The sequence below is a fragment of the Procambarus clarkii genome, chromosome 22 (genome assembly GCF_040958095.1).
Source record: "Procambarus clarkii isolate CNS0578487 chromosome 22, FALCON_Pclarkii_2.0, whole genome shotgun sequence".
NCBI classification, from domain to species: Eukaryota; Metazoa; Arthropoda; class Malacostraca; order Decapoda; family Cambaridae; genus Procambarus; species Procambarus clarkii.
In genome coordinates this window covers 48,104,658-48,129,892 of record NC_091171.1, presented here as the reverse complement: position 1 = coordinate 48,129,892, position 25,235 = coordinate 48,104,658, and the positions used below count along the sequence as shown (strand labels likewise).

General features: G+C 42.0%; 1 protein-coding gene across 2 annotated transcripts in view; it reads left to right on the top strand.

Moving 5' to 3' along the window:
* LOC123759116 (receptor-type tyrosine-protein phosphatase S) overlaps positions 1 to 25,235 on the top strand; it is a 144,268-nt gene that overhangs the window by 66,700 nt on the left and 52,333 nt on the right. Inside the window, exons 8-21 of one of the 2 annotated variants that reach the window (XM_069328995.1) lie at positions 1,579 to 1,728; positions 2,463 to 2,573; positions 3,417 to 3,719; positions 11,496 to 11,627; positions 11,825 to 11,992; positions 13,284 to 13,406; positions 13,630 to 13,866; positions 17,026 to 17,154; positions 17,327 to 17,388; positions 19,803 to 20,022; positions 21,183 to 21,295; positions 22,847 to 23,042; positions 23,479 to 23,796; positions 23,911 to 24,134. In XM_069328995.1, coding sequence (XP_069185096.1) covers positions 1,579 to 1,728; positions 2,463 to 2,573; positions 3,417 to 3,719; positions 11,496 to 11,627; positions 11,825 to 11,992; positions 13,284 to 13,406; positions 13,630 to 13,866; positions 17,026 to 17,154; positions 17,327 to 17,388; positions 19,803 to 20,022; positions 21,183 to 21,295; positions 22,847 to 23,042; positions 23,479 to 23,796; positions 23,911 to 24,134 — 2,486 coding nt within the window. The remainder of the gene's footprint in view (positions 1 to 1,578; positions 1,729 to 2,462; positions 2,574 to 3,416; positions 3,720 to 11,495; positions 11,628 to 11,824; positions 11,993 to 13,283; positions 13,407 to 13,629; positions 13,867 to 17,025; positions 17,155 to 17,326; positions 17,389 to 19,802; positions 20,023 to 21,182; positions 21,296 to 22,846; positions 23,043 to 23,478; positions 23,797 to 23,910; positions 24,135 to 25,235) is intronic. The other variant, XM_069328996.1, reaches the window with a different exon arrangement.

Here is a 25,235-nt window from a genome sequence, read left to right as displayed (position 1 = left end):
CAGTGCACAGCGAGAAGGTATCAATAGGACTTGAATCATCTTAAACCGTATGCATCTGACGGACAAGGTCTTATAATTTAGCTCCTGTTTGTATCCGTTTTCGTATATTAGCAAAATGCTAGATTTCTAGAAGTTGACCAGACCACACACTAGAATGTGAAAGTGACTAATGTGTGGTCTGGTCAACATACTTCAGCCACGTTGTGACTCATCGCCTGCATTCTAGATGTAACTTTTCTGTTAACAGGAACTTGTATATCTTTGAAAGTGGTGTGTATAGAGCATTAAGCCCGTCTCTAAATACCGTCGGTGAGACCTTGTATAGAATATTGTCTAGAAAAAATGCAGTTCACTGTGTTTTCATTTCTTACCTTATTTAAATTACTTCTTCATAGTCTTCTTTGTGGACAGTACCAAAGACCTGCAGGCAGTCTATACTAACGGCCTCCATAAAGCCATGCTAATTATTTCGCTTTACATTGCTTGTTTTCTCCATTTGTTCTTCCCATCTGTGAATACTCCTTTTCTCCTAAATCTTTCAGGGTTTTCATGATAGTAATATTTGCCAGCTGTTTAGCAGTTCTGTAATTTTTTCCTTTATAGATGCCAGGTAGTCGTCGTCTCTTATTGAGGTGTTGTGGATCCTCGTTAATGGTTTACGTGTGCTTCCCTCTGTTTCTGTAAATATTTAGGTTGAGATATAATCTTGTAACACTCTTTTTAGTTATGTGTAGATCCTTCAGTACTACCTCTTAGACAATAATATCACTGTCATTCGTTTTTCCCATCTCTTCAGTGTCTAGATTCTTTAGATCCTTCAGTGCCTCCTCTTACAATAATGTCACTTATTATTCATCCTCTTCAATATGTCAATTGTTGTAACTAGTTTTCTCTAAATGACTTAACAACAACAATGACTTAAGTCAACAATTGACTTAACATTTAATCCCACACTATAATTCACACTGGTGGTGTCAGCACTCCTCGTCCATTACTGCCGCGTGTCTCTCTCACACTATACATTTTGTTTCATTTGCTCAGTTCAAATATTCCAGAAAAGGTTTATAATAATACGGTTACACCACATACGAACAAATTCGCATAGTTACTCACACTATATTGCATGCTTCAACTCCTGGGCTCCCATCTCATAACAATTGATCATGTACTGTGATTGTTGGAAAAAAGAGTTGTTGCGTCTGCCACAAGTAAACAATCCTTCCTGGTACAGATACCGGTTGAATCTCCCATCTGGGTAAATCAGAAATAATTGTTTGAATTTGCAATAACATGAATTTTACGTTCTGTTTTGTTTAAGGTTTCAATCTCTCACTTTATGCTAGAGTGGCATTAGTGTTTTTCTTCTTGTCTGAGTGAGTTGCTGTTGTTGAGACATCGTGGCCTGCTTGACTTACAAAGACAAGTTACTTGACCATTCATCATATTATATCATTGAAAAGTTCTGAAAACGGCCGCAGACATTTTGAAACTGATGTCATACTTGGCTTGTTTACATTTATATTTGTATTTAAAGGAATTCGGAGTAAATTATATATATTTTTATTGTTAACTCCACAGAGGAGAAGTTTACAGAAAGTGGCAAGTGTGTATTCCCGTATAACTATGGGGGAAAGGAGTACTGGGAGTGCAGTTACATAGGGAGTACCCGCCCGTGGTGCGGCACGGATCCTACATCCAGGAACTGGGACTACTGCACAAAAAACAAAGGTAAATGCTCGGTCTTGTCTTTTACTTGATACTGAAATTGAACATTATATTTGTCTGTTGCATGAATTTGATATTCCCATCTGTGTATGTCTGTTTGAGAGGTAATATTGACTTTCAGGATGGATAAATCCATTCTCAACTTGAAACAAGTTTTTGATTTTCCTCTTCGTTAAACTTTGGTTGTAAAGGACCATTCACAGCTGACCTATAGGTATATATGGTACCTCACAGCTCAGCTGTTATTGTAGCTATGTTCTCGGTTTACAATTGAGGATCCCGGGTTTGATCCCAGACAGAACAGAAATGGTTGGGCACGCTTCCTTTCACCTAATGCACTTGTTCACTAGCAGTAAATAGGTACCCGGGAGTTAGGCAACTGTTGTGGGGTTGCACCTGGGGGAAGATCAGTAGTTCGACTTTGGGTAGACCTCGATACAACCCTAAAGTACATATACACAGGCTTCCTGTGTATATATATATACACAGGAAGCAAAACGAATTAGTATGCATTATTTATTAATCCTCCATGACCTTGAAGAGGACGCTGTTTCATTATTAGGAATGCATGGATGTTAGGCCCTTTCCATAAAGTGCCGTCCTCATAAACATTATGGATGGTAACACTTGTTAAGAGGAATGTACTTTGTTACTGGGAAGGACATAACAAGTGGCATCTAACACAACATAAGTTAAGCAACTCGTATTCATTCATTTTTATTATCATTTATATTCAGGAAGATGGGCTATTTACCAGAAGTCACCAAGAGGAGTCAATGTACGAGCTGTAAGATGCCTGGGAAGGAGTTCTGCTACAGATGTTCTGGCCGTTGTGCAAGTCCCACACCGTGAGTCTTGGCCCATATGCCAAGTTATCTTTTATTTCTTGCTATTTGGGAACTTTTTATTTGATAATCTTGACATGAATTTAGCCGGCCTCCATAAATATATTTGTTTTGCTATACATTAAGCTTCAGCATCCTCTAATAATATATAAATTAGAAAAATATAACTTTTCTCTTCCCTTTGTCCATATAAGACACTAAAGTCCTTTATATATACGTATTATTCTTTTATACAAACAAATTGTTTTATTGGAGTGAAATGATGCTTTATAAATATGTGCAAGTACAGAGTAGTGTTTGAGAGAAGGAAGGTGTCTTGGGCAGTGAAAGTCTGATTTACACCAGCCCAAGCTCTTCCCTCAACCTTCTTAGGTTGCACCAGGCCAAGTTCTACATAAACCTTCTTAGTTTACACCAGCCCAGGCCCTACTCTCAACTTTTTTAGTTTACACCAGCCCAGGCACTACTCGGCCTTCTTAGTTTACACCAGCCCAGGTCCTACTCTCAACCTTCTCAGTTTACACCAGCCCAAGCTATACCCTCAACCTTCTTAGGTTACACCACCCCAAGCTCTACATAAACCTTCTTAGTTTACACCAGCCCAGGCCATACTCTCAACCTTCTCAGTTTACACCAGCCCAACCCCTACCCTTAACCTTCTTTGTTTACACCAGCTAAAGCCATACCCTCAACCTTAGTAGGTTATACCACCCCAAGCTCTATCCTCAACCTTCTTAGGTTACACCAGTCCAGACCCTACTCTCAACCGTCTTTGTTTACACCAACGTATTAGACAATAATCAATAATGAGTAATGATTAATGGTGACATTGTTTTATCTTCACAGAGTTTTACGTGTCTCTCACAAGCACCATTCGCGCCAGTCTTGGAGACCACTTGAGTGTTCTCATCACCAAGTTCAAGGATCTTCCCCGTAAAGTGTTCATCCGCAGACTTCCAGATGGATGGGTGTATGAGGCTGGGACCACTGCTGATGTTTCCCTTCCCTTGACCTTTGACCCGGTCACACTCGGGGACGCTGGAATATACATCCTTGGTAATGATGGCACATCTAGCAAACTGAAAACCTTTAATGAAACCAAGGCCAAGGTTGAAACTAATGGTGCTTATTTACATCTAATTGTTCGAGGTAAGTTTTTGGGTCTGCAGTATTTTTCATGTTTCGTTTTTGTCTGCTGTGTTACATGTTGCTAAGATGGTTGTCTACTGTGGTGTACGTTGCTAAGATGGTTGTCTACTGTGGTGTATGTTGCTAAGATGGTTGTCTACTGTGGTGTATGTTGCTTAGATGGTTGTCTACCCTGTGGTGTATGTTGCTAAGATGGTTGTCTACTGTGGTGTATGTTGCTAAGATGGTTGTCTACTGTGGTGTATGTTGCTAAGATGGTTGTCTACTGTGGTGTATGTTGCTAAGATGGTTGTCTACCCTGTGGTGTATGTTGCTAAGATGGTTGTCTACTGTGGTGTATGTTGCTAAGATGGTTGTCTACTGTGGTGTATGTTGCTAAGATGGTTGTCTACCCTGAGGTGTATGTTGCTAAGATGGTTGTCTACTGTGGTGTATGTTGCTAAGATGGTTGTCTACTGTGGTGTATGTTGCTAAGATGGTTGTCTACTGTGGTGTATGTTGCTAAGATGGTTGTCTACTGTGGTGTATGTTGCTAAGATGGTTGTCTACTGTGGTGTATGTTGCTAAGATGGTTGTCTACTATGGTGTATGTTGCTAAGATGGTTGTCTACTGTGATGTATGTTGCTAAGATGGTTATCTACTGTGTTGCATGTTGCTAAGATGGTTGTCTACTCTGGTGTATGTTGCTAAGATGGTTGTCTACTGTGGTGTATGTTGCTAAGATGGTTGTCTACTGTGGTGTATGTTGCTAAGATGGTTGTCTACTGTGGTGTATGTTGCTAAGATGGTTGTCTACTCTGGTGTATGTTGCTAAGATGGTTGTCTACTGTGGTGTATGTTGCTAAGATGGTTGTCTACTCTGGTGTATGTTGCTAAGATGGTTGTCTACCCTGTGGTGTATGTTGCTAAGATGGTTGTCTACTGTGGTGTATGTTGCTAAGATGGTTGTCTACTCTGTTGTGTATGTTGCTAAGATGGTTGTCTACTGTGGTGTATGTTGCTAAGATGGTTGTCTACTGTGGTGTATGTTGCTAAGATGGTTGTCTACTGTGGTGTATGTTGCTAAGATGGTTGTCTACTGTGGTGTATGTTGCTAAGATGGTTGTCTACTGTGGTGTATGTTGCTAAGATGGTTGTCTACTGTGGTGTATGTTGCTAAGATGGTTGTCTACTGTGGTGTATGTTGCTAAGATGGTTGTCTACTGTGGTGTATGTTGCTAAGATGGTTGTCTACTGTGGTGTATGTTGCTAAGATGGTTGTCTACTGTGGTGTATGTTGCTAAGATGGTTGTCTACTGTGGTGTATGTTGCTAAGATGGTTGTCTACTGTGGTGTATGTTGCTAAGATGGTTGTCTACTGTGGTGTATGTTGCTAAGATGGTTGTCTACTGTGGTGTATGTTGCTAAGATGGTTGTCTACTGTGGTGTATGTTGCTAAGATGGTTGTCTACTGTGGTGTATGTTGCTAAGATGGTTGTCTACTGTGGTGTATGTTGCTAAGATGGTTGTCTACTGTGGTGTATGTTGCTAAGATGGTTGTCCCAATAGAAACTAACACTTCCAAGAGACAGATGCAGATAAATTGGACTAGAAGGAAATCTAGTTGATTGTTTCTTATTATTCCTTGCAGACAAATATAGGTAGCTTTTGTTGCAGCAATAATTAAATATTCTCCGTACTCCTGGGTGTTTATAGTCGAGTGTTTTATAAGGCGGTTGTTGGTATTCAAGTGTCTTATAAGGGTTGTTGGTCAGTCCGTCCTCTCTAGCGTTCACAATGTCACTAAACTGATGTACTAAATTGCCCAAACCTAACCTAACCAGGGATCTACAAATAGAAAACGTGGCACCACATGAATTTTATGAGCCGCTATGATTTTTAAAATAGTGATATATATATATATATATATATATATATATATATATATATATATATATATATATATATATATATATATACATATATAATATATATATATATATATATAATATATATATATATTATATATATATAATATATAATATATATATAATATATATATATATTATATATATATATATTATATATGTATATATATATATATATATGTCGTACCTAGTAGCCAGAACTCACTTTTTGGCCTACTATTCAAGGCCCAATTTGCCTAATAAGCCAAGTTTTCCTGAATTAATATATTTTTTCTAATTTTTTTCTTATGAAATGATAAAGCTACCCATTTCATTATGTATGAGGTCAATTTTTTTTTATTGGAGTTAAAATTAACGTAGATATATGACCGAACCTAACCAACCCTACCTAACCTAACCTAACCTATCTTCATAGGTTAGGTTTGGTTAGGTAGCCGAAAAAGTTAGGTTAGGTTAGGTTAGGTAGGTTAGGTAGTCGAAAAACAAATAATTCATGAAAACTTGGCTTATTAGGCAAATCGGGCCTTGCATAGTAGGCAGAGAAGTGCATTCTGGCTACTAGGTACGACATATATATATATATATGACTGCTACCAAATCCGCTCCGAGGACATTATCAGGTGGGGAGTTTGACTGGGGCGGTACATCTGTCAAATGATAACGCAGGTGTCCTAAGGCCAGCTCATCGTGGACAAAAACCTCGCGTAGAGAATATATATATATATATATATATATATATATATATATATATATATATATATATATATATATATATATATATATATATATATATATATACATATATATATATATAATGTGCTGCTATATATATATATACATATATATATATATATAGATTGCTACCAAAATATACTAATATTAAAACGCACGACCCAGCAGCAAGGAATCAAGCCTTCACGATAAAATATCGCCAGGATCTGATTCGTGATTAGATGTACAAGGCAGAGAATGAAATCAAAGACAACAAAACGCAACTACTTCATGCTACGAACGAGTGGAGAAATAGCAACATCGACGAAAGTCTCCGTACTCGCATTGATCAACACCTCGACATCCTCACAGACCAACATCACCTCAGCACTGAATCAAGGATTATCAAGAAATTAACAACATTATATGAAGGACCTATGGCAATTCCACGACCAAGAGATGGCTTCCTGAACCTTGCAGGAATTAACCTCACTGAGGACCAAGTCACTCTCCTAAATCTGGGCATAAACTGTCACGTTATGTCCAGACCGAGTGAGATGGCCCGGAAAGTGGAGTTGGAGATTCTGTTGGACGACATATTCGACCTCGAAGCACAAAAGAGGGTCACTACCAAAGATACCTTACAAGCAGAACTTATTGCGGAAGGAGGAAAGAATCGAGGCAATTACAGAAGCACCATACTGTCCCCCAAGCTGAAAGCGGCAGCTAAAAGCCTTCGTGAGAACAAGGAGATAGTTGTCAGGAGAGGTGACAAGTAGCCAATATACGTCATTCTTAAAAAAGACGAATATCTAGCGAAAATGAACCTCATACTCTCTGACCAAACTAAATTCCAAAGGGTAACGAAGGACACTACAGCCGAACTGAAAGCAAAGGTCAACAAATTGATCGAAACTGTGAACGCCAAGAAATCTGGACTCCACCTGCCAAAGATTATTGGGGAATATAAACCTGGATATGCGTATGGAAATGTCAAGACACACAAGCCTGGAAACCCACTTCGGCCAATCATCAGCCAGATACCCACACCCACGTACAGACTGGCGAAACGACTCAACGGCTTGCTGACTCCTTATGTCCCTTGCACCTTCAGCCTGAAGTCTACAAAGGAATTTGTTGACTTGCTGCGGGAAACACGGGCCACAGGGATAAGAGCCTCGTTGGACGTAGAATCTCTGTTTACCAACGTACCTGTGGATGAAACAATCGGGATGATAGCCGACAGAGTGTACCGTGATCCGGCCTGTACTCCTCTTGACATACCAGAAAACAGTCTAAGGAAACTTCTCCAAGCTTGTACTAAAGAGGCACCCTTCTTGAACCCGGATGGACACATGTATAAGCAAGTAGATGGGGTCGCCATGGGTTCTCCCCTAGGTGTCCTGTTTGCAAACTTCTACATGGGTACCATCGAGCAAAAAGTCTTAGTCGACATGAACTTGAAACCGGCCATATACTGCAGGTATGTTGACGACATTTTTACACAGGTACCTGATGTCAGACATCTGCAGGAGCTGAAGGAGGCATTTGAGCAGAATTCTGTGTTGCGTTTCACTTACGAGATGGAGAAGGATGGGAAGCTGCCCTTTCTAGATGTAACAGTCATGGAAAGGAGCGGAGTTTTCCACACTGCAGTCTACACTAAGGAAACAAACATAGGAATGTGCCTGAATGCCAACAGTGACTGCCCGGACAGGTACAAGAGGAGTGTTGTTAACGCTTATGTCGACCGTGCCCTCAGCCACAGCTCAGAATGGAAGCAAGTCGACGAAGAACTCTGTAGGGTAAGGTAGGTTGCCTAGTCAACAACGGCTTCTCCAATGGTTTCGTGGAAGACATCATAAGAAGGAAAGTGAAACGCCATGCAACCTCTGAAGATACAACTAACACAACACCTATACCCCCTATTAGACTATTTTACAGGAACTTTTTTTCCACAGCTCATAAAACGGAGGAAAGGGTCCTGAAAGATATTATTAATAGAAACGTTATCCCTACAGACAAAAATCAGAAGATACAACTGACGATTTACTATAAAACCAAGAAAACGGCCAGCCTACTCATGAGAAACTCTCCAGACACAAAGCAGAACGCTTTAATAGAGACCAACGTCATCTATGCCTTCAAATGCCCTCATGGGGACTGTAAGCCTAAAAAAACTCAGTATATAGGCAAGACAACAACATCTCTTTCCAGGCGTTTAACGATGCATAAGCAACAGGGCTCCATTAAGGAACATATAATCTCTTCCCACAACCAAACCATCACCAGAGAAATCTTAGCAAACAACACAGAAATCATCGATAGATACAGCGATAGTAGGCGGCTTGGCTTCTGCGAGGCACTACACATCAAGAAGTTAACACCAGCAATCAACAGCCAATTAATGAACAACTATATTCTACCCACTTCAAGACTCCGCTCCAATATAGAAGCATCAAGAAATATGGGCCAATAGGCCCTCTGCAATTACTTCCATTCTTACCTTCAATACCCATTGTTTCGTGTTCTGGCTTGTGTTGAAAGCTTGTTTTCACCTCATCCAAGACTGTTGTAACATATCACCTCACCCAAATGCAGGTATAAAAAATCGAAGATGTTTAAGCTATATATATATATATATATATATATATATATATATATATATATATATATATATATATATATATATATATATATATAATCTTTGGACAACACCCACCAGTGGGACTCGAACCCAGAAAGCACAACTACCTTCCAGTAGCTGGCATAACTAGTATGCTTTAACCCACTACACCATCAGACCTTACAAAAGAAGTAGATAGTTCGAGATATATATCCCAAACATCTCCACTTCCCGAAGGCACCAGATGAGTGTGGGGTCAGTCTGCATTTTCCATCAAGCCACTGTCAATGTGAGAGAACTCGTGTCCAGCTTATAAGCCTATACTTGCATAAACCACAAGTGAAGATTAATAATCTTTGGACAACACCCACCAGTGGGACTCGAACCCAGAAAGCACAACTACCTTCCAGTAGCTGGCATAACTAGTATGCTTTAACCCACTACACCAGACCCTACAAATGAAGTAGATAGTTCGAAATATATATCCCAAACATCTCCACTTCCCGAAGGCACCAGATGAGTGTGGGGTCAGTCTGCATTTTCCATCAAACCACTGTCAATGTGAGAGAACTCGTGTCCAGCTTATAAGCCTATACTTGCATAAACCACAAGTGAAGATTAATAATCTTTGGACAACACCCACCAGTGGGACTCGAACCCAGAAAGCACAACTACCTTATAATACCTTATAATGTCCAGCTTATAAGCTGGACACGAGTTCTCTCACATTGACAGTGGCTTGATGGAAAATGCAGACTGACCCCACACTCATCTGGTGCCTTCGGGAAGTGGAGATGTTTGGGATATATATCTCGAACTATCTACTTCTTTTGTAAGGTCTGATGGTGTAGTGGGTTAAAGCATACTAGTTATGCCAGCTACTGGAAGGTAGTTGTGCTTTCTGGGTTCGAGTCCCACTGGTGGGTGTTGTCCAAAGATTATTAATCTTCACTTGTGGTTTATGCAAGTATAGGCTTATATATATATATATATATATATATATATATATATATATATATATATATATATATATATATATATATATATATATATATATATATACACACAGAGATAGGCTGCAAAAACGCGCAATCCATAGATCACTAAAAACTAAATGAGTTCCTTAAGGTCTATGGTGTGTTGTTACAGTGAGTGAGAGTGACCGTTATGGACCACAGTGTGGTGACTGTACCTTAAGGTCTATGGTGTGTTGTTACAGTGTGTGAGAGTGACCATTATGGACCACAGTGTGGTGACTACCTTAAGGTCTATGATGTGTTGTTACAGTGTGTGAGAGTGACCGTTATGGACCACAGTGTGGTGACTACCTTATGGTCTATGATGTGTTGTTACAGTGAGTGAGAGTGACCGTTATGGACCACAGTGTGGTGACTGCCTTAAGGTCTATGATGTGTTGTTACAGTGAGTGAGAGTGACCGTTATGGACCACAGTGTGGTGACTATACCTTAAGGTCTATGGTGTGTTGTTACAGTGTGTGAGAGTGACCATTATGGACCACAGTGTGGTGACTACCTTAAGGTCTATGATGTGTTGTTACAGTGTGTGAGAGTGACCATTATGGATCACAGTGTGGTGACTGTACCTTAAGGTCTATGGTGTGTTGTTACAGTGTGTGAGAGTGACCATTATGGACCACAGTGTGGTGACTGTACCTTAAGGTCTATGGTGTGTTGTTACAGTGTGTGAGAGTGACCATTATGGACCACAGTGTGGTGACTGTACCTTAAGGTCTGTGGTGTGTTGTTACAGTGTGTGAGAGTGACCATTATGGACCACAGTGTGGTGACTACCTTAAGGTCTATGATGTGTTGTTTCAGTGTGTGAGAGTGACCATTATGGATCACAGTGTGGTGACTGTACCTTAAGGTCTATGGTGTGTTGTTACAGTGTGTGAGAGTGACCATTATGGACCACAGTGTGGTGACTGTACCTTAAGGTCTATGGTGTGTTGTTACAGTGTGTGAGAGTGACCATTATGGATCACAGTGTGGTGACTGTACCTTAAGGTCTGTGGTGTGTTGTTACAGTGTGTGAGAGTGACCATTATGGACCACAGTGTGGTGACTACCTTAAGGTCTATGATGTGTTGTTACAGTGTGTGAGAGTGACCGTTATGGACCACAGTGTGGTGACTGCCTTAAGGTCTATGATGTGTTGTTACAGTGAGTGAGAGTGACCATTATGGACCACAGTGTGGTGACTGTACCTTAAGGTCTATGGTGTGTTGTTACAGTGTGTGAGAGTGACCATTATGGACCACAGTGTGGTGACTACCTTAAGGTCTATGGTGTGTTGTTACAGTGTGTGAGAGTGACCATTATGGACCACAGTGTGGTGACTACCTTAAGGTCTATGATGTGTTGTTACAGTGTGTGAGTGACCGTTATGGACCACAATGTGGTGACTGTACCTTAAGGCGTATGGTGTGTTGTTTCAGTGTGTGAGAGTGACTGTTATGGTCCCCAGTGTGGTGACTGTGTACCTTAAGGTCTATGGTGTGTTGTTACAGAGTGTGAGAGTGACCGTTATGGACCCCAGTGCCAGTCTTGGTGCCCTGACTGTCAAAATGGTGGCATATGTCATGCTGTGACTGGCACTTGTGTCTGTGCTCCAGGCTACAGTGGTCCCACCTGCCAACATGGTAAGCAACTTAACACGTTTTACAGTTCATATCTTACATAACCAGTTGTTATTACATCATTATCTAAATTACCATTTATTCATACACTAACCAAAAGCCGGTATGTGTTCATTCTTCACTTAATGTAATGCTATATACTGTATATACTTATAAACCGCAGTATCCGGTGTATTTGTATATTGTATATGTTTTGACAGCGTGTCCCCGGGGCAGCTTCGGGAGCTCGTGTCAGTTTACATGCCAGAAGACCACTCTTGGCTTCAGTCCTGCAACTGAGGGTCAGTGTGAGAAGTTGACCATATGTCTGCCTGAACCCTATGGCTGCTCCTGTGCTCCCGGCTACACCGGCCCCTTCTGTGACCAAGGTAATATTCCTCTCTTAAAGTCTCACTAGTGTTTATAATGAGTTGGTTATTTAAAACACACAAACTTTATTGGTAGCGGGACACACTAACCAAGACTGTTGGGTAGATATTTAAATGTTATTTTATATTGTAAAATACAGTCTCATGTGGGTGCGAGTGTGTGTAGTAAAGAAGAAAATACTAAGATTTGTCGGCAGGAATCGAAGCTCTTAACTCATAATTTCCTGTTAATAACTATTAGTTAACTAATTGACATCGCGAGGTTTCTCGTATATACATTACCCGGCTACGCCTGTTTCTCTACAGCTTGTCTGCCCCCTCTTTCCCAATCTCCCTCTCTCCCCTCACTCATATTTTTTCCTTCCCCCTTCCTCTCCCCCTTTCCCACCCTAACATTTCCCTCTCCTTCCCTCTCTCCCAAACTTTCCTCCTCTCATATCTGCCCCAACAACCTGTGTGACTACTGCCACCACAACCTGTGTGACTACTGCCACCACAACCACTGTGACTACTGCCACCACAACCACTGTGACTACTGCCATCACAACCACTGTGACTACTGCCACCACAACCACTGTGACTACTGCCACCACAACCACTGTGACTACTGCCACCACAACCACTGTGACTACTGCCACCACAACCACTGTGACTACTGCCACCACAATCTGTGTGACTACTGCCACCACAATCTGTGTGACTACTGCCACCACAACCACTGTGACTACTGCCATCACAACCACTGTGACTACTGCCACCACAACCACTGTGACTACTGCCACCACAACCACTGTGACTACTGCCACCACAACCACTGTGACTACTGCCACCACAACCTGTGTGACTACTACCACCACAACCACTGTGTCTACTGCCACCACAACCTGTGTGACTACTGCCACCACAACCAGTGTGACTACTGCCACCACAACCACTGTGACTACTGCCACCACAACCACTGTGACTACTGCCACCACAACCACTGTGACTACTGCCACCACAACCACTGTGACTACTGCCACCACAACCACTGTGACTACTGCCACCACAACCACTGTGACTACTGCCACCACAATCTGTGTGACTACTGCCACCACAATCTGTGTGACTACTGCCACCACAACCACTGTGACTACTGCCACCACAACCACTGTGACTACTGCCACCACAACCTGTGTGACTACTGCCACCACAACCTGTGTAACTACTGTGAGGACATCTACTGTGACGTGTTGATAACCTTGTCTTCACAGTGTTGTTGATAATGTTAGTGTTGTGTGTGGGTCCACAGAGTGTCCAGCAGGAAGGTACGGTGCTGGCTGCTCCCACGACTGTGACTACTGTAAGGACAACCACTGTGACTCTGTCAGTGGATCCTGCACTCGTGGCTGCAAAAATGAAGCACATTGTACCAGTATGGTTTTTATTATTTTTATTTATTTATGAGATTGTGAAATTCACAGCCTTTCTCCTTTTCCCACAAAAGTTGACATTTTACTGACAAGTATTTTCAGCTAATTACTTCTTGAATACCCTTGAAATACTGTACATCTGATTTCTTATAATATACGTTAATGTATTTTGTCTTGTGTTGTGAAGTGTTTAGTGTGTGTATTAGAACATTGCCTCCCCGACAGGTGGGATGCCTCTGGACCTGCCTCGCCTGCGGACTCCTCCGTCTCTCACTGACATAACAAACACCTCAGTTGTTGTGAACTTCTCCACCTGGACGAGGGAGGAAGATGATGGGTCGGAGGCGGTTGGTATTGTGAGTTACCTGCTTCAGTACCGGAGGGAGGATGACGACACTTGGACCACGGTGAAGTCTGTGCCACACAGCTCTGTGTCAGGCCAGACTAAAGGTATATTGAACTGTGAGTATGAGTAATACTCTTTGACAACGCTGAAGTCTGTGCCACACAACTGTGTCAGGCCAGGCTCTAGGTATAGTGAACTATGTAATTGCCCACAAGTACGTAGTATCAAGACTAGTACCGTGTTCACTGGTATATTTGATAAATATTTTCCAGCGTTCCACTGTATCATCCCTACACTTACTCTTCCAGCCCGAGATTATTACAACGATAATTCTAGCGTCTTATTGAGAAACATGGAACGTTGCCACAGTTCTGGCGTTTTTTTTTTTCTCAGGGATATTCCTGCGCGAGCCCTAAGCCTCTGGCTGGCCCACTAAGTGTTGCTTGTTTCTGTTTTACTTGGGCAGAGTATAAGTATTTATGACTCGTATGGTCGCTTCAGTAAGATTTTGCCATATGTGTTTAACAACTTCTTCTGCTCTGTTGAATCTAAGTTGAAATCTTAGTGGGTTTGTAACTGTGCACTGTGTTAAATAATGTTCCAGTGGTCTGTCGGGCATTTCTCCAGTTTTGACATTTCCTCTCGTCTTCCGGAACCTGTAAGCCTATTTCCCATGCACATGGGTATCCAAGCCTGATGCGATGTAAGTGTACTTCTGTTGTTCTACCTGGCGGGTTTGAAGAACACCTCACTAACGTTAACATTTGTGACCATTTTTATATATTCCTTCAAACACTTGAACAAAGTTTATAAATAATACTAAATAAATTATGGCGAATACGTTATAATGAGAAAACACTGTTATGCGTTAGAAGATTATTCATAACATTATGCTTCACTATACATATATTAACTCTGAATTCTGTAGTGTTGTAGGAGCAGTATTGGAAGATGGTGTACTAGTAGTTATGAAATGTTATGGACATGTCTTGGTAAAAAAGTTGGTAACCTGGTTATTCAGGTATCCAGTAGAGGGTGAGAGTACTGGTGATTGTCCATGTTACTAGTGTGGGGTGAGAGTACTGGTGATTGTCCATGTTACTAGTGTGGGGTGAGAGTAATGGTGATTGTCCATGTTACTAGTGTGGGGTGAGAGTACTGGTGATAGTCCAGGTTACTAGTGTGGGGTGAGAGTACTGGTGATTGTCCATGTTACTAGTGTGGGGTGAGAGTAATGGTGATTGTCCATGTTACTATTGTGGGGTGAGAGTACTGGTGATAGTCCAGGTTACTAGTGTGGGGTGAGAGTACTGGTGATTGTCCATGTTACTAGTGTGGGGTGAGAGTACTGGTGGTAGTCCAGGTTACTAGTGTGGGGTGAGGGTACTGGTGATAGTCCAGGTTACTAGTGTGGGGTGAGGGTACTGGTGATAGTCCAGGTTACTAGTGTGGGGTGAGAGTACTGGTGATTGTCCATGTTACTAGTGTGGGGTGAGGGTACTGGTGGTAGTCCAGGTTACTAGTGTGGGGTGAGGGTACTGGTGATAGTCCAGGTTACTAGTGTGGGGTGAGGGTACTGGTGATAGTCCATGTTACTAGTGTGGGGTGAGGGTACTGGTGGTAGTCCAGGTTACTAGTGTGGGGTGAGGGTACTGGTGATAGTCCAGGTTACTAGAGTGGGGTGAGAGTACTGGTGATAGTCCAGGTTACTAGTGTGGGGTGAGAGTACTGGTGGTAGTCCAGGTTACTAGTGTGGGGTGAGAGTACTGGTGACAGTCCAGGTTACTAGTGTGGGGTGAGGGTACTGGTGATAGTCCAGGTTACTAGTGTGGGGTGAGGGTACTGGTGATAGTCCATGTTACTAGTGTGGGGTGAGGGTACTGGTGATAGTCCAGGTTACTAGTGTGGGGTGAGAGTACTGGTGATAGTCCAGGTTACTAGTGTGGGGTGAGGGTACTGGTGGTAGTCCAGGTTACTAGTGTGGGGTGAGAGTACTGGTGATAGTCCAGGTTACTAGTGTGGGGTGAGGGTACTGGTGATAGTCCAGGTTACTAGTGTGGGGTGAGAGTACTGGTGATAGTCCAGGTTACTAGTGTGGGGTGAGGGTACTGGTGATAGTCCATGTTACTAGTGTGGGGTGAGGGTACTGGTGATAGTCCAGGTTACTAGTGTGGGGTGAGAGTACTGGTGATAGTCCAGGTTACTAGTGTGGGGTGAGGGTACTGGTGGTAGTCCAGGTTACTAGTGTGGGGTGAGAGTACTGGTGATAGTCCAGGTTACTAGTGTGGGGTGAGGGTACTGGTGATAGTCCAGGTTACTAGTGTGGGGTGAGAGTACTGGTGATAGTCCAGGTTACTAGTGTGGGGTGAGGGTACTGGTGATAGTCCAGGTTACTAGTGTGGGGTGAGAGTACTGGTGGTAGTCCAGGTTACTAGTGTGGGGTGAGAGTACTGGTGATAGTCCAGGTTACTAGTGTGGGGTGAGGGTACTGGTGATAGTCCAGGTTACTAGTGTGGGGTGAGAGTACTGGTGGTAGTCCAGGTTACTAGTGTGGGGTGAGGGTACTGGTGATAGTCCAGGTTACTAGTGTGGGGTGAGAGTACTGGTGACAGTCCAGGTTACTAGTGTGGGGTGAGGGTACTGGTGATAGTCCAGGTTACTAGTGTGGGGTGAGGGTACTGGTGATAGTCCATGTTACTAGTGTGGGGTGAGAGTACTGGTGATAGTCCATGTTACTAGTGTGGGGTGAGAGTACTGGTGATACCAGTACTGGTGGTAGTCTAGGTTACCAGTACTGGTGGTAGTCCAGGTTACCAGTACTGGTGGTAGTCCATGTTACCAGTACTGGTGGTAGTCCAGGTTACCAGTACTGGTGGTAGTCCAGGTTACCAGTACTGGTGGTAGTCCAGGTTACCAGTACTGGTGGTAGTCCAGGTTACCAGTACTGGTGGTAGTCCAGGTTACCAGTACTGGTGGTAGTCCAGGTTACCAGTACTGAGAGAATACTGGTGGTAGTGCAGGTTACCAGTACTGGTGGTAGTGCAGGTTACCAGTACTGGTGGTAGTGCAGGTTACCAGTACTGGTGGTAGTCCAGGTTACCAGTACTGGAGGTAGTCCAGGTTACCAGTACTGGTGGTAGTCCAGGTTACCAGTACTGGTGGCAGTCCAAGTTACCAGTACAGGGTGAGAGTACAGGTGGTGCTACAGGTGGTACAGGAAATACAGATGGTTCAACAATCATTAGGTAACACTTGTAACAATGTTCTCTCCACAGTGACGGTAGAACACCTGAGTCCAGGTTACCAGTATACGCTGAGGGTGTTGGTCAATACTTCACGCGGCGCTGCAGACGGCTCAACCAACAAGAGGGTTCACCATGTCACATTTGTTACTCTGTGTTCTGGTAAGGCTTTTAGTATTGTCTTATATCATATTGTTCTAATGATAGTGACGATGGAATTCATCCATTTTACACTTGGAACAATACTGAGAATAATTTGGTGGGATATTCATAAAGAATATAGGATTATATCTCGAACATTATATGACATTAGTGATGGGCGTTTATCCTACAGCTCCAAGACTTGATAATCTTCGCGTATTAAACGTCACCAACCAGTCTGCTGTTGTCACCTGGGTAAGTTACTACTTGTCGAGCAGTACTTTAAGACATGGGGATGTTATGGGTCTGGCAGAGTGTGAGAGTAATGTGTTGTGGACTGTTACAGTGGGAGGGTAATGTGTTGTGGACTGTTACAGTGGGAGGGTAATGTGTTTTGGACTGTTACAGAGGGAGGGTAATGTGTTGTGGACTGTTACAGTGGGAGGGTAATAGTAATGTGTTGTAGACTGTTACAGTGGGAGGGTAATGTGTTGTGGACTGTTACAGTGGGAGGGTAATAGTAATGTGTTGTAGACTGTTACAGTGGGAGGGTAATGTGTTGTGGACTGTTACAGTGGGAGGGTAATAGTAATGTGTTGTAGACTGTTACAGAGGGAGAGTAATGTGTTGTGGACTGTTACAGTGGGAGGGTAATAGTAATGTGTTGTAGACTGTTACAGAGGGAGAGTAATGTGTTGTGGACTGTTACAGTGGGAGGGTAATGTGTTGTGTACTGTTACAGTGGGAGGGTAATAGTAATGTGTTGTAGACTGTTACAGTGGGAGGGTAATGTGTTGTGGACTGTTACAGTGGGAGGGTAATGTGTTGTGGACTGTTACAGTGGGAGAGTAATGTTGTGGACTGTTACAGTGGGAGGGTAATGTGTTGTGGACTGTTACAGTGGGAAGGTGATGTGTTGTGAACTGTTACAGTGGGAGGGTAATGTTGTGGACTGTTACAGAGGGAGGGTAATGTGTTGTGGACTGTTACAGTGGGAGGGTAATGTGTTGTGGACTGTTACAGTGGGAGGGTAATGTGTTGTGGACTGTTACAGAGGGAGGGTAATGTGTTGTGAACTGTTACAGAGGGAGGGTAATGTGTTGTGGACTGTTACAGTGGGAGGGTAATGTGTTGTGAACTGTTACAGAGGGAGGGTAATGTGTTGTGGACTGTTACAGTGGGAGGGTAATGTGTTGTGGACTGTTACAGTGGGAGGGTAATGTGTTGTGGACTGTTACAGTGGGAGGGTAATGTGTTGTGGACTGTTACAGTGGGAGGGTAATGTGTTGTGGACTGTTACAGTGGGAGGGTAATGTGTTGTGGACTGTTACAGAGGGAGGGTAATGTGTTGTGGACTGTTACAGTGGGAGGGTAATGTGTTGTGGACTGTTACAGTGGGAGGGTAATGTGTTGTGGACTGTTACAGTGGGAGGGTAATGTGTTGTGGACTGTTACAGTGGGAGGGTAATGTGTTGTGGACTGTTACAGTGGGAGGGTAATAGTTATGTGTTGTGGACTGTTACAGTGGCAGGGTAATGTGTTGTGGACTGTTACAGTGGGAGAGTAATGTTGTGGACTGTTACAGTGGGAGAGTAATGTTGTGGACTGTTACAGTGGGAGGGTAATGTGTTGTGGACTGTTACAGTGGGAGAGTAATGTTGTGGACTGTTACAGTGGGAGGGTAATGTGTTGTGGACTGTTACAGTGGGAGGGTAATGTGTTGTGGACTGTTACAGTGGGAGGGTAATGTGTTGTGGACTGTTACAGTGGGAGGGTAATGTGTTGTGGACTGTTACAGTGGGAGGGTAATGTGTTGTGGACTGTTACAGTGGGAGGGTAATAGTAATGTGTTGTGGACTGTTACAGTGGGAGGGTAATGTGTTGTGGACTGTTACAGTGGGAGGGTAATAGTTATGTGTTGTGGACTGTTACAGTGGCAGGGTAATGTGTTGTGGACTGTTACAGTGGCAGGGTAATGTGTTGTGGACTGTTACAGTGGGAGGGTAATGTGTTGTGGACTGTTACAGTGGGAGGGTAATGTGTTGTGGACTGTTACAGTGGGAGGGTAATGTGTTGTGGACTGTTACAGTGGGAGGGTAATAGTTATGTGTTGTGGACTGTTACAGTGGCAGGGTAATGTGTTGTGGACTGTTACAGTGGCAGGGTAATGTGTTGTGGACTGTTACAGTGGCAGGGTAATGTTTTGTGGACTGTTACAGAGGGAGGGTAATGTGTTGTGGACTGTTACAGTGGCAGGGTAATGTGTTGTGGACTGTTACAGTGGCAGGGTAATGTTTTGTGGACTGTTACAGAGGGAGGGTAATGTGTTGTGGACTGTTACAGTGGCAGGGTAATGTGTTGTGGACTGTTACAGTGGGAGGGTAATGTGTTGTGGACTGTTACAGTGGCAGGGTAATGTTTTGTGGACTGTTACAGAGGGAGGGTAATGTGTTGTGGACTGTTACAGTGGCAGGGTAATGTGTTGTGGACTGTTACAGTGGCAGGGTAATGTGTTGTGGACTGTTACAGTGGCAGGGTAATGTGTTGTGGACTGTTACAGTGGGAGGGTAATGTTTTGTGGACTGTTACAGAGGGAGGGTAATAGCAGTGTGTTGCGGACTAATACATGGGGGGGGGATGGTACAGTAATGAGCTGTGAACTATTACAGACAGACAATGGGAACCATGAGCGGTGTGGGATACAGTATGAGGTGAAGCTGACGTCCACCCCCACTCCAGAAGTACTCAGTCTTCAGACCACAAGACAACCGTCTCACCACCTCAGTGGTCTGGCGCCGGACACAAGATATCAGGTTTTCATCGCCGCCAGATACAGTGGCACACAAGTGATAACCGCATCATATGGGCCGTTCTCTACACTTCCAAATGGTAATTTTATTGTGGAATTTCTTGAATGATGAATGTTTTAATTTGAGTTTTTCACTCATTTTTGCTGCTCCAGTTGCTACTTACTGACGGTAAAGTGAGGAGGGGTAAAGTGATCACACAAACCACTGTAGTCACGTCTTATATTTATTCTCCTTCAATCTTAATTATAGATTTGTATTTATATACTATACCAGTCTTAATGATCCCCTTTAGTGTCTTATAACATCGTTGTAATATCTCAACGGTATGGCTATCACATGTCTCCATGATCAATTCAAATGTCTTACAAACATTGTTTTGATATCTTTGTCATGACTAGGCTCCGGAAAGCCTCATCAATTTTGGGATTATTTTTGGACGCTTTTAGCGGGTTCTGAACTAAAGATTATTTAAATTTAGACGTCAGTAATATATGATATGACATTAAAAATATAGAGAATATATGTATTTTGACATAAATCATGGTACTACAAAATAATAAATATAAAAAAAATTCTTGTTTTCTGTTCAGCAATCTTCTTTCAAACCTTTGTGAAGTTTAATATTTTTACTTCATCACATTCTATGGATAATATTGCTATATATACAGCCTATAGACTAGGCTGTGTAGTCTATATAAGAACCTGTTTGACTTTAGGAAAGCTATTATCAATTTCAATTTGCAAATGTAGCTTTCTCCCTGACACCACTGTGGCGGGATTGTCCAAAATTTGCGTTGTCATAAATTTGGTTTAACTCCAAACGCTCTATTTTACAACAAGGAATTTTTTAAACTTTAAAATCATTTCCAAAATATGAAGAACGAATAATTGACTTCAATTTCTATTCGTTGACCGTCGTTTCACCTAAACCTAATAACTTTACAGACTTTACAGTTTAGCTGTCCTGAAGGGGCTTGATATGCGTAAAACTTGGTCTGGCTTCGCAGGCTTCAGTAGAAGCCTCCAGACTGCCTGTGAATTTGGTGGAGTCCCAGGTTGTATAACGTATACCATGTCGTGGTTCAGGGGTGAGGTGCGCGGCTGGCAGTGCTTTGATCGCTGACTCCGGTCACCTCATTGATCCAGTTGATTTTCTCATTAGTATTATTATTATTATTATTATTATTATTATTATTATTATTAATAGTATTAATATTATTGTCATTATTCAATCTGCAGCACCCACGATGGCCACTGTGAGTGTGGGTGCGGGTAGTGTGGGTTCCCTCACTGTATCCTGGACGCTTCCTCCCGGGTCCAGTCGTGCACATTACTTTAACATAACCTATAGGGCAAGTGAACAGTTTGCTTTTATCTCAACTTTTCTCAGAGTTCAACTAAATATGATAAAATACGCTATTTCTATTATTAAACATTGGACTAGCTGAGCACTTTGTGTATTTGTTTTATATATACTTCTACCTACTGAGTTTAAAATATCCAGAATGTAAGTCTGTGTTGAATTTTCGATCCATGTCCTTGTTTACATATAAGGCAGCAGCAGCAGCATTCACTCTGGGCACACATTATGCACTTACAGTGTGGGGAGTTGCTAGAGTCACACTTGCCACTAACAGCAGGTGTAGAGTGGGGTCGTGACGCTCACTCTGAGGTGCATGTGTGGTGTCAGGAGGATGTGTGGCGCCAATATTGGTGATGATATCACGGACAGGTGCAGAGTCAGCACTTGTAGCGTCGTAAGAACAAACACTGCCCAAATGGTTTGGTCGTTTTTGAAAGTATAGGTAAAATAGAATAATAATGGTCAAGAGAGTCTTTTTAATGATGTTGAGGAAAAGAGGAAGCATAGAGGATATGCAGACACTGTGAGTGTGTGTGTGAGCAGACACTGTGAGTGTGTGAGGCACACTGAATGAGTGTGTGAGGCAAACACTGTGAGTGTGTGAGGCAGACACTGTTAGTGTGTGAGGCAGACACTGTGTGTGAGTGAGGCAGACACTGTGTGTGTGTGAGGCAGACACTGTGTGTGTGTGAGGCAGACACTGTGTGTGTGTGAGGCAGACACTGTCAGTGTGTGAGGCAGACACTGTCAGTGTGTGAGGCAGACACTGTGAGTGAATGTGTGAGGCAGACACTGTGAGTGAATGTGTGAGGCAGACACTGTGAATGAGTGTGTAAGAAAGCAAAGATGGATTATTAACTCCTCACAATAACTACTAAGGTACAACCATTAATGGCAGTATTTTGTTAGAGGAAGTGTACACTTGACTTACTATAGCAGAACTTGTCCCGAGGAGCACCTTAACACTAGTTAAGGAAGATGTGTCTACCTATCAGTTCTTACCTACCAGTGACTTCAGTGACGTGAGGTCTAGCTCTTAATGCCCCGCCTACTAGCCGTCATGTACATAACTGTTGCATTATAAGTGAACACTGTGACCTGGAGACGCAGCTCTTACTGTTCTTCTTGTGTGTATTGTCGCAAGATTTGCAGAATGGTCGAGTAAGAATATGAATGTCTTTAACCTGATTTTCCTATACACTGTTTTACCACTGGTCTCTGGTCCAATTATTCTTCACACATGAAAGCTGGAACTCTTCAGTTGTGATGAGGAAGGATGAAGTATGCATCAAATAAAGAAACAATTAAGCAATTGGTACTTAGATATCTGTGGATGTCAAGTGATGGATTACATTTATGGGAGTTTTTGTTAACTTCTAAAGTCAATCATTAAATATTATGAAAATCATGTAATCAAATTGTAAATAATCTTAAATTGTTTTTAAAGTTTCATATAAGTTATACCGTTGCCTTAACAACTTTACTGGCCTCATCTCTTGTAATCATTTCTCACCAATTACATGGTATTTTCTTTATATAGTTACTTCAACACAAGGCTTGTGGCAGCCCGGACGGACAACGTGTCATGGATGAGGAGCGACGTACATCAACTAATCGGAGCAGTATTGTACTGGAAGGTCTGGAGAGTTATGCTGAGTATGGAGTGTGTGTCACAGGCAGTAACAGAGGTGGGACGAGCCAGGCGGCCTGCTCCACGGCTGTTACACTCTCCTCTAGTGAGTCCTACTCTTATGAACTCTTTATTATATTTACTAAAGTATATATCAATATACAAGAAGGTACAGTGGGTTCTGTTAGTACAGATGTTGGTGAGTAATTGGTACTATGTGGCAAGGCCACAAGCGATGGGTGGATATCATATATATTTTAGGTATTACTGTAAATATACAAACATTTGATTATTTGTCTGATTCATTATGTCAATAAGTGTATATCATCACTGTCAAGCACTTGCTTCATAACCTGTATTCCATATTTGGTTCCTTACCCTCACTGTGTTCATAACTCATTACTTCAGCTGGTAATACCTTACCAAACGAAACTGATTTCTTTTTTTTTTTTAAGATTTTATACTTTTTATTATTTGCAATTTTCAAACTATCGTGAACAAAATTATTTTATATAATAATTAGGCACATTTTATATTTTCAGATCCAAGTGTTGGTGTGGAGATGTTTTCCTGCAAGCAAACTGACAACGTCACCACAACATGCACAGCTGGCCTTACCGGGTGTGACACATACAATGGACCAGATGTACATGTTAATGTTAGTCTGGAAACTTACTTGCAGTGTTCGAACACAACTCTGGAGTTTCATAAACTATCGAATATATCAGGTGGAAAATGTGTTGCTGAGTTTATGAATTTGACGGGTGGGATGACCTTTGTGGCGACACTCTCCATCACCAATAATGTTAGCAGGATGGTGCCTGTGAAGACTACCGTTAACTTTACTACTACAGACGAAAGTAAGCAATATATTTGAAAACTTGACCTATTATTAAGATTTGCCGGCTATTATTTTGACGGTGTATTTTACAAAATTATTACAAAAATGCATTATCTAAATCGTATTTTTCCAGAACCACCTGAAGTCAGAAACTTTACAGTAAACTCCTTGTCATCAAATAAGGTTCGTCTTCTGTGGAATGATCCATGTCCATCAAATGGAGTAATAACTGGTTTTATGTACAAGGAAGCATCACGGAAGACTTGGACACCCATTGGCACAACAGCATGTAGTGAAGGGTATGACCGCTGTGTTGATGTAGACGGCTTGCGAGCCAACACCAACTATACATTCTGGGTAAGTGTTACGCCTGTCAATCGTATCTCTCATCGTGCTGCGACTACCAATCTTATCTCCCTTCGTGCTACATGTCAATCATATCTTCCCTCATGCTACATCTGTCACTCATATCTTCCCTCTTCAACTGTCAATCATATCTTCCCTCGTACTTCAACTGTCAATCATATCTTCCCTCCTGTTTTAACTGTCAATCATATCTCCCCACATAACACTATAATATGGCGTCAGTAGTCTGTCTCCGTGAATAAGGTTCCAGATGGTTGGGATTAACTTGTTATTTTCATCGCCAAACTCCGACAAAAAGCGTTCGTATGTAAACAAATACAAACAAAGACAAATTTATGTAGAACTTGCAAGAAAATCTCGACTTTCACCACAAACTACCAATGTTGGAAAAACTAAACAAATATATTCAAGAAATAATATAGTGAAATATTATTAAGTAATATTATAAAGTATAGATAAAAGTATTTACTTCTACTTGTAAATTATTATTGGACTTATTTTTATTATATAATCATCGTCACCATCATCATTGTTATCATCACTATCGCCATCATCATCATCATCTCAGTCATCATTATTATTATCACTAGCACCATCACCGTCATTATTATTAACATCATAATTATCACTAGCACCATCACCACTATAATCGTTTGATTTGTAGCTGTACTATGTTAAGAGAATGTTCCAGTATTCTACTAGGCAATTCTCCACAATATTGACACAGCAGAAGAGACGAAGTGTCACCATTGTGGAGAAATGCGCTGCAGATTACCGGAACATTGGCTAACACAGTGTAGAGTAACATTAAATTCCATTAACATAGAGATCGAACAAGCCAGAAGTTGTAAAACACATGACATATATATAACCTTACCGAACCCAACATATTGATCACAAACACTCATCCAGCACCTGACCAATACTGACACGAATAACATATAACGGACCAGACACAGATATTGGGTCTCTTCAGGAATATATCTGTAAAAAAATCGCCATCATTATTATGGCGATTATCATCTTATCATCATCCTTCTTCCCCCTCCTCCTTGTCCTCCTTCGACACTGTAGAAGAAGTGGGAAAAACAT